This window comes from Poromitra crassiceps (assembly GCF_964638095.1).
Source record: "Poromitra crassiceps genome assembly, chromosome: 6".
In the NCBI taxonomy this organism is placed as follows: Eukaryota; Metazoa; Chordata; class Actinopteri; order Beryciformes; family Melamphaidae; genus Poromitra; species Poromitra crassiceps.
The window spans coordinates 18,005,846-18,015,678 of NC_139627.1; the positions used below are offsets into that span (position 1 = coordinate 18,005,846).

At 41.9% G+C, this 9,833-nt stretch overlaps 1 protein-coding gene across 1 annotated transcript; it reads right to left on the reverse strand.

Moving 5' to 3' along the window:
* Window positions 1-3,802: 3,802 nt before the first annotated feature.
* Window positions 3,803-8,094, reverse strand: tmed2 (transmembrane p24 trafficking protein 2). Its single transcript, XM_083638572.1, has 4 exons — window positions 7,736-8,094; window positions 6,962-7,154; window positions 5,765-5,872; window positions 3,803-5,660 (listed from the first exon to the last, which is right to left on the reverse strand). Exons 1-4 carry the CDS (start codon window positions 7,913-7,915, stop codon window positions 5,536-5,538), a joined length of 606 nt encoding a protein of 201 aa, XP_083494698.1. The 5' UTR covers window positions 7,916-8,094; the 3' UTR covers window positions 3,803-5,535.
* Window positions 8,095-9,833: the final 1,739 nt, after the last annotated feature.

The following is a 9,833-nucleotide window of genomic DNA, read 5'->3' on the forward strand; positions in this document are numbered from 1 at the left end:
ACATTCGATTTGCCCTCTTCAGCATCCATTTTTGTATATTTGTCTCTAGCTACATTTAACCACTGTTTTGGATTTCCTGTTTCCTGTGCAGATACAAAGACTGTTGGCAGACTAGAAGAAGAATCACTCAACAAACTGCAGACCCCCAACAAGACCTGGTCTGAAAACAAAAAGACCCTCAACAAGATGACTTGGTTTGAGATCAGTGAGTCTTAACACACACGCGCACGCACGCACGCACGCACGCACGCACGCACGCACGCACGCACGCACACACACACACACACACACACACACACACACACACACACACACACACGACAGAGAGAGAGACACACACAGTTAATACAAATTACCAGAGGTCCCCAGGTAATACGTATCCTGTGCAAATAGGGCTTTACTCTGCCTGTGTGTGTGTGTGTGTGTGTGTGTGTGTGTGTGTGTGTGTGTGTGTGTGTGTGTGTGTGTGTGTGTGTGTGTGTGTGTGTGAACTTGCATGTACTGTACATTTGTGTGCGTATGCATTGTGTTTTATTTGCTAAGCTCCTCTCCTCTTGCAGAGCGTCTCTGTAAAGATGGAGGATGCAGCTTATTCAGCAACAGTTTTTACTACATTTCTACTGAGATAAGAAGCTGGGAGGACAGCAGGCAGGAGTGCATAAAGAGAGGAGCAGACCTGCTCATCATAAACACTGAAGAAGAACAGGTAAAGAGAAAAGTGGCAACACATTTTCCCCTGAAGTTGCTGTTTGACTGTAAAAATCTCTTTGGTGTGTTTAATTTGATTAATTTGGATTAAAGGTCTCACATTCCACACTTTATTTGAGTGATTCACAAGTGTGTGTTGATGGCATTTGTCTTTGAAACAATTCAACAGAAATTCATCAATTCCTTGAACAAGAACATTTGGATTGGTTTGAGTGACAGAGATGAGGAGGGAGTCTGGAAATGGGTGGATGGTAAACCTCTGAGCAGCAGGTAAGACACTCATTCTTCAGTCCTACTTAACTTTACTGTTAACAGGTTGGCCTGATAATGATAATGCATTGTGCATCTTATTTTCCATCAAGTACAGTTGACTTTTGTTTTTTTAAACAGGTTCTGGGGCACAGACCAGCCCAGTGGAAATTCCACAGGTCGACAGGAGGACTGTGTTCTTAACATATATTGGTTACAAGAACTAAACAGGTGGTATGATATGAGTTGTAACTCTTTGTATTACTGGGTCTGTGAAAAAGTGATTGACTTCTAACATTGTGTCATCTCAAATGAAAACATAATCTGACTTTACCTCCCACACCAAGATTGTGATTGTCATTCACACAGAGGAGGTGACATCTCCTTTTATGGGATTGTCTTTGATTGTTTGTAAAGCACTTTGTCATCTATTTTTGTCCGAGCTTCAGAACATGAATGCCTGTTGGGACCAGGATCAGTATTTGTGAAGCGTCCAGTAGAAGTGTAGATTTACCAGCTCCTCTTTTGCACAGTCTCTACTCAAGTCTTCAAGTGACACACTCATTGACCTACTGTAGTTTTGCAGGCTTTTTATTTTATTGTGGTGTTTTTATTTTTAACCACCTTTGCAATGTGCTTTGCAATTTTTAACGCCTTTGTATATTTTACAATTCTTTCTTTTATGCTGTATGATAAAGTACATTGCAAACTTTGCTTTTATGAGAGAACAAGAAGAGAAGTGCTGTATAAATAAAATGTATTTTGCCAACTTATTCTGTATGGATTGAGAAATAAAATGTTTTTAGTAACACACAGCTTGGTCTTTTACAGTGTTTTTTTTTAATGAAAAAAAAACATTACCATACATGATGCTGTGAATCAGATCTGAATCCATGTGAGAACAACTGGAAGTCAACCTGTTAATTTAGGTTTGGGAGCAGGGCCACGCCTCAACCACTCCTCTCATTTACCTGGCAAGGTTACTTATACCTGCTGAACCTGCAACCTGCCCTGTTCGTCTCAAATCTCTCAACACACCCCCTTCCCCTCATCCCTGCCCTCACCTCTTCATCCCTCATTCCTTCTCATTCAATCCGGTGCATACCTATCTCACATCTCATTCTAGGTTCCGTCTGGGGGTTCTCTAATCTGCTCGGGCAGGAACACGGCTGAGACAGAACGCCCACACTGAGGTTCCTCCACACGGTCTTCAGCAGGTCCTCCCAGACCAGCCTAACAGATGACATCCTCCTCCATCTTCACCTCAGCACACACACATCTGACTTTTCATTCAACCTTTAAACGATATATTGTTATGGCGTGGTCCTTGTTATGTGTACCAATCTTCATTTGATCAAGTCCACAAAATGCTTTCACTAAAAGTCAGTTTTAGTGCAGTGTGCAAAACCTGCTATTCTGAGCATGGGCAACTTCAGCAGATCAGTCTCACTTGATTATTTATGCAAATGATATGTCAACTCTAAAAAGATTGTTAATTTACCATTTCTAATGTATTTATGAATGCATGCATATAGAGACGGGGCGAAAATACATCAAAAAGTATTTTGATACAAATTACAAATACTTGCTTTTTGTTAATCACCTTCTGTGAGGCAGCATTTCTACATGTACCTCAAGTTTTTTAGACGAAGAAGTGATGTGAAGTCTGACTCAGTCAAGACCCACCCTACTCTGCTTCTGATTTGTGGTTGAGTTTGTTCTATTGTGTCCCCCCCCCCCCCCCCCCCACACACACACACACACACACAGTTTAAACCTGTGTCAATGTTTAAAATGTGTCATTTTGAGAATAAAATTACTCTGGGTCAACATTTTCAGACACAAAATCAAGCTGGGAATAACCTTGGTTGGACCCTTGATGTGAAAGGGGTATTAGACAGCCCATTGTAGATGATCTTTTAACTTGGCAAGCAGATGTTTTGGACAAATAGCTAGTGTTGCGAGTACTCGAGACCGGTCTTGGTCTCAAGGTCACATTTTCATGGTCTCTGGATTTTATTTCAAGACCAGTCAAGAAAGACCACAACTGCAATGGCATTATTACCTGCCTGTGTATCGTCTGATTTATTTATTATTTATCTTATTTTACTGATTGTGTGGAAAAAATCCACCCTTCAATTGCAACCAATAAGTTTGCAGTTTGAAAGGTTGACCACTGAAACCACTCCCCTCATGCACCAAGGAAGAGGCATGGAACGATGGGAGAGCAGAGCAGTGGCTGCAGACTAGATGTCGTCTAAATAATCAGTCATACGATTTGCTTAAATACAAACTACAAAGAAAACTAAAATAAAGTTTGTAAAAATAAAAAAAAATACAAACTACAAAGAGTTTCTTTGTTTGGGGGAGTCATAATTTAGCAGCAGTAACTTAAGGTGTTTTTACACTTCATTCTGCCCACTGTGTTGAGCCTTTTCCAAGGTCAGTGATATGGAATGGAAAAGTCTTGTGTGACTGAGTGCACAGCCATTTGTAAAACTTAATAAATAATTATTTATTTTTATGTTGGAGCAATGATGTTAAAGGCCATCGTTAAGAGTAATGGTCTTGAATCAGAATCAAAATCATACGAGGAATTTGTCTTGTCTAATGTAACTTGCATACTGTGGCAATAAAAGTGATTCGGATTCAGTTTCAAGACCATTACTCTAATGATGGCCTTTACACCGTTATATTGAAAATGGCCTCATTTGGATGATAAATGCTTGAGGAATGTCATCCTTCCAGGATTTCAATTCCCAATGGCTGCCAATGCTGAGCACCAGGCCCTCAACTGTCTATGTAACAATAAACCAAGAATACAGTCCATTTTGAAACACGCCCAAAGAATTACAGAATATTGGATTTATTATGAAACCTGGGTAATTGTCCACAAACATTCCACATTTGTACAGATCCATTGATCAGATTGTTTTAATCACACAAAGGAGAGACTGTGTACAGCAGTTACACCTGCCTGAGCACACCAGAAGTTGTCGAGTACAAAATTGGGGCATATTCAATAACATGCCACATTTCTGTTGTTGCAGATGTGTGCTGGATGTGTAGGTAATGCCTTGGACAATTCTTTAGCTGGGCGGGGGGTATTCATTTTGAAAGGCATCCCAATGTCCAAATGTTGCATCCCACTGGATACGCTCCAGGAAAAAAAACAAAAACAAACATACAAATCTGCTTAATGTCACATAACTTAAAATACCCAAACCCAACAAAATTACTATAGTAGAAGCAACTAAAACACACAGCAGTCATTAGGTTTCATACCCCCACCCCCCAGCATCAATCAACATGTAACATGAGTTTCAGTATTTCTCTACCCTGGTTTTGGAGTTCCAACCCGAGCAGTTCAGTTTAAAATCCAGCCCAAAAACCAACACTGCGTCAACTCATCAAGGGCTTGTTACCTAGTTGGAACGTGAAACTGTCTGAAACTTAATCGACTTGTGAATTCGCAGGCCGCAGATGGCAAACTACTGGCCCGTCGTTACATTTCTGAACTACGGAGGGAGTCAAACCGTTTCCCCGCATTGCCTATTTAGCAAAAACATGATCCACAGAAGTGTTGTGTGGCATACATTTCTATGAATCAACAAAAAGAGCTAGAAGCTGTACAGTTCAGGCTGCTTTACCAGGCTAGTACACTTTCCCTCTAAAGTGCAAAACACATTGGTGGCGGCAGGCATATGATGCAGTATGATGCGCCGTCATGTGTTGATGCCCCTAACACACACAGGAAGCGTGGCGCTGCAGCTCACCCAACCGACCACACACAGCGTGGGACAACGAGACAGGTTAGTGGCGTGAAGTGTCGTCAGTGTGGGATTGTACATAGAAAATAATGGGGCGGGGGGGGGGGGGGGGGGGGGGGCTGTTTTGACACGTGCCAAATACCGCCGATGTGTTTTGCACTTCAGACCAGCTGCAATGAAAATCCTACAGATATTTAGAGACTTATTCGCCAGGAATGCAATCAGTTGTTGCAGACCATTCCACAGTGTACAGCGTTGACATATCTACCTGGGCATTGTTTCACTTGGTGGGGACCCCGGTATCTGTGTTTGACATTTCTAACATTGGAAAAGGGTCCCATAGACAGGTTAACAAGGGATACATTCTCCTGTGGTGACTCCTCCTGACATGCCTATTCCTCAGTGTGTGCATGTAGAAGTCATATTCATCTCATTGACTTTACTTAAAATTACGAGCCACAGTCATTCACACATACATAAAACTACACTGGCAAGTGATTGGTGGTTAACTGTTATTTAACAAATGTACTGTAGAAAAACAAATTGAACAACTTATTTAAATGAGAAAAATGCTAATCAAAACTGACATCAATCCAAGAATGTTTTGGCCTTTCATTCAAAATGTACAACTATAATAAACCACATTTATAAATATGGGACCAGATGGGTAACAGGAGAACAGAAGCATATTTGAGATCCAATTGTATTTAGGCTTTTACTGAAAACTGACAGTCTCGTTTCCAGAGTGTAAATAACCTTCTTGGGTGTTGGAGAAACGTCGGCGCACACAGAGGGACCGTGCACTGCACTACACCACCCGCCGTACTTCAAAGAACCTCTTCAGGTAGTAGATCTGTCCGAGCGTCATCGCCACCAAGACGAGGGCTTCGAAGAAGGACCAGAGCACCACTCTGCTGTTTGTGTTGTCGTTGACTGGGAGGAGAGAAACAGACGGGCTTGAGTTAACATGTGGATTCACACAGATACAACCTAACATGATGAACTGGGTCTCAGCTCTCATAGGCCGGGGGACTCACTTGCTCGGTGTATCCTCTCACGGACCTCCATGTACTCCTGCTCGTGCTTGACAGCGGTCATGGCAACTGCCAGCTCATTGATCATCTCCTCCAGCTTGTTTTGGTGGGCTGAAAGATACCCCATCAACAGTAAGTCACAACACAACACAGGCCCGCTGCAAAAAACAACATGCATTATGCAATTAGGGATGCACCCATTTATCGGCCGTACATCAGTATCAGCCGATATTCTCCTTGTCGACTGCCATCGACAAATAAGATGACATTCACCGATGGCAGTGGCCTCTGTTTATCTGTTTTGAGTAGGTAGTTGTATAGCAAGCTAAAAAGACTTTTGAAACAGTTAGCCTATTTTTCACAAAATTAATCTTTGTCAAGAAGTTTTACATTCAAGGTTGTTTGATAAATTGGTATGATTGAAATGTGCTCATTCAAAGATAGTGTGATGAAGTGCTGAAAGAGTTTAAAACAGTTCAGTGTTTTTGGTGGGGGTTTTTTTTAGAATCTTGGTTTCCCTGTCACAAAATAAGCAAAGAAACAAAAAAACACAGGTATCGGCATCGGCCAAATTGTTATTTTAAACATCGGTATCAGCCCAGAATTTCACAATCGGTGCATCCCTATATGGAATGCATGCGTAACATTCTCACACTTAATGAGTCCCATGCTTTATGAAAGAGCAACACCCCATCACCGGGGAAACAGGACCATGTTTTTTCACTGTGAAATTCCTCAAACCATTCACAAACACAAGGGTTACTTTACTGCCTCCATTTAATAAGTGTATTAGCAATAGCGGTACATAATATTAGTTTACACGAGGGGGAAACAAGACTGGTTAGAGAAAGCTCTGCAGTGCATCACACGCCAAAAGTCTATTTCACAATGGTAGTGTTGCCGCAGCCTGCCCTATGCCCTACCATCCCAGCTGTCACCACCTACAAAGAAGAGAAGAGGGCCCAGAATAAAGTCAAGAAAGGGAAGAGACTAGCACAAACTATGAAACAAGGTCAATAAAACAGCAGCATACAAGAAAAAGTACTATTCCGGTCCGTGGTGCGTATGATTAACCCTGAAACAGACAAAAGCATATGACACATGGAGTTTCTTTCTCTTTCTCACACACACACACACACACACACACACACACACACACACACACACACACACACACACACACACACACACAGTGTCTACCTTCAGTCTCCATGTCTTGGCCTTTAGGTGCCTCTCCAATATCGATGGTGAACATGACGATCTTGGGGGTCATAGTGGACATCTTGTTGCTGAAGCAGAACTTGTAGGTTCCATCCATGTGTGCTGCCACTGAGTACTTTCCACTGGACTCCCTGTCCCCTTTGTAAATCTGCTTACCATCAGGACCCGTTATCTGTAAGCAACACAAGAGTATCATAAACATAATTCAACTAAACAACAATGCAGCAGTACATATCATGCAGGGAGGGGTGGCATGTTGGCAACATATGGCAAGTTGGCAACACCAGAATATGCAAAAATATATTCAAATATGCACATTGGAATAGAGCAGCATGTAACCAGATAGATAGTTAAACGAGCCCCAGACTTTTAGACAATTTTAGGATCAAACTGAACTGGTAAACAGCTGCTAAGTTTCAGCTAGCATTACTTAGCTAGTTACTAAGCTAGTGCTAACGTTGCACTTCCTGTATAGCTTCATGTTAACTGAATGAACAATGTCACATCTGCTTTTGATCTGAAAGCAAATCTAATAAATGAATGTGTCAATATTCAAATAATTGAATCCGTAGTTTAAACCGACTTACAGCCGACACTGAGTTGAAAGTCATTAGCCCGGCGGCCAGTTGCTCGTTTGGTTTGGTTAGCCTCTTATCATTACAGGCCGTACACAGCATTCTCAGTCAAAAGGGGAACCCCCCACCTATTTGCCCAACTTGGCGGTCTAGTTTATGATATCAGCGTAAATCTCACCTCAACGTCGATATCCAGGAAACCCCCTTCAGCAACTTCAAACATAAGGCCCATCTTGGTCCCGGAGTTGACCCGCTCGTAGAAGCATTCCTCGGCATGGGCGTCTATGCTAACGAAGTAGCCAGACGCAGTGGCACACAAGACGGCCAGCAGGACAACGAGCTCCGACACCGTAAACATGTTTCGTGTTTTACTAGCTAGTGTTACGCGGACTGTGTGGAATGAATGAGTATCCTTGCTTCAGTATATCCCAGCGGTATGCATGTACAAAGTACTAGGAGGACTGAAGTTTATGAAGCGAAATGTTGACAGTTTGAGTAAGCTACTTGCAGGGTAGCTGCCGCACCAGCATCAGCGCACTGAGCTGCACTGCTCTGTGACTGCCACGTACGGGTTTAAACGGCGAGCAACGAGGGCCAAACTTAGTGAGTGCGTGGCGTAAAGTCTGATCATAACCTCCATACAGTCAAAGCCTCCTTGCTGTCAACTTGTTCAGCGTCATCAGTTAAAGTTAAAGTAGACTGAAACTACATGTAGTTCACACACTCTAGGGACAAAAAAGTAGTTAACATTCTTTTTCATGTCACGGACGGATATGGACTAGTTCTACTGTAATTAAGGAGTAAGTTGAAATTTTAATTCGGGTCAATTAAATCAGATTGACAATCCTGCATTTCAAATAAAATCAATATACATTACAGGGTGTAATAGTGTGATAATAGGTAATCATACCATGTAATTACCAAAGTAATAACCAGGCAATAGCTAGCCAAGCAAGTATTAGCCTATTACATAGGCTACATTTGAAAATAATTACCCAGATATACCTATTCTTAATACCAAGCTATTACCTGGTTTAATTTGGCAATTACGGTATTACACTATTACCCCCCTATTACCATGGTGTTAACTAGCTGTAATGTAAAGTGCTACCCAATAAAGGGGGTTAATTGTGTGATAATAAATGTTTTTCCCCTCCTCAAAATACTTTGACAGGACCACATGCAGCAATTAATCTAGACAGGATAGATACAGTATAAACAGTGCAGGAAGTGTTGCTCGGGACAGACATCCAGACACTGTTGATTTAGAACATTTACATAGCTATTTTTATTATAGTTTGGGTGAAGAGAGTGAGAGCTATGATCAAAATATTAATTCTTATACATTCTTTCAAGGTATTACCTTTTGGTCGATAAAAATAATAGTGATGTTAAGCTATAGGGGAGCAATAGGAGTTTTAGACTGAAGACAAAGTGCAACAGGAGAGAATGAAGACTATTGCTGAGGCATTTGATGTGTAACTGAAACATACAGCTGAGTATTATCAGCATAACAAGGAAAAGTGCTGACAGTGTGCCCAACTGCTTCTCACTTAATAACCAGTCAAAATAAATATTTCAGAATTGATTATGTGTGATGTGTCTCAATAGTATTTTGTTTTTCTGCCAAAGCAAGTCAAATAATTAGACCCCATAAAGAAAACACAATTGGCCCAAGGACTGACCCTTGATCTCATAAGGCACACCGACACCACCATAATTAATTAAGCAGAAGAAACATAATGACCAAAAGACACAGACATTTGAAAAATGAATAAATAAATACATATTGCTCGGTCTTCTTCTCTTGACAGGGTATTTTTAGGTAATAATTAAGTAATAATAAACATGGCCCTCCACTACATTCTCATGCACCTGGACACCGCAGGAGCCTATGCCAGGCTCCTGTTTGTGGAGTTTAGTTCGGCCTTTGAGGCCTGCTGCACGAGAAGCTCTCCCAGCTGGGCGTGCTTGACTCCATCTGCAGATGCATGGTCCACAGACTTCCTAAAGAACAGGAAGCAGCATGTAAGGCTGGGGAAGCATGTCACCGACTCCTGGACCATCAGCCCCAGAGCTGCCCAGGGCAGCGTCCTCTCTCCATACCTCTTCTCCTGTACTCCAGCCATCAGTCCGTCAAGCTCCTGAAATTCGCATGATGACACCACCCTCATAGGGCTCATCTCTAATGGTGACGAGTCTGCTGTGTACAGGCAGGAGATTGACCACCTGATGACTTGGTGCAGCCAAAACAACCTAGAGCTCATTGCTCAAAA

Coding starts and splice junctions, on each gene's coding strand:
- tmed2 (XM_083638572.1), bottom strand. CDS start 7,915: ATGTTTACGGTGTCGGAGCTCGTTGTCCTGCTGGCCGTCTTGTGTGCC. Junction 7,155..7,735: donor TCCTGGATATCGACGTTGAG/GTGAGATTTACG, acceptor TGTTGCTTACAG/ATAACGGGTCCTGATGGTAA. Junction 5,661..5,764: donor TGAGAGGATACACCGAGCAA/GTGAGTCCCCCG, acceptor CTCTCCTCCCAG/TCAACGACAACACAAACAGC.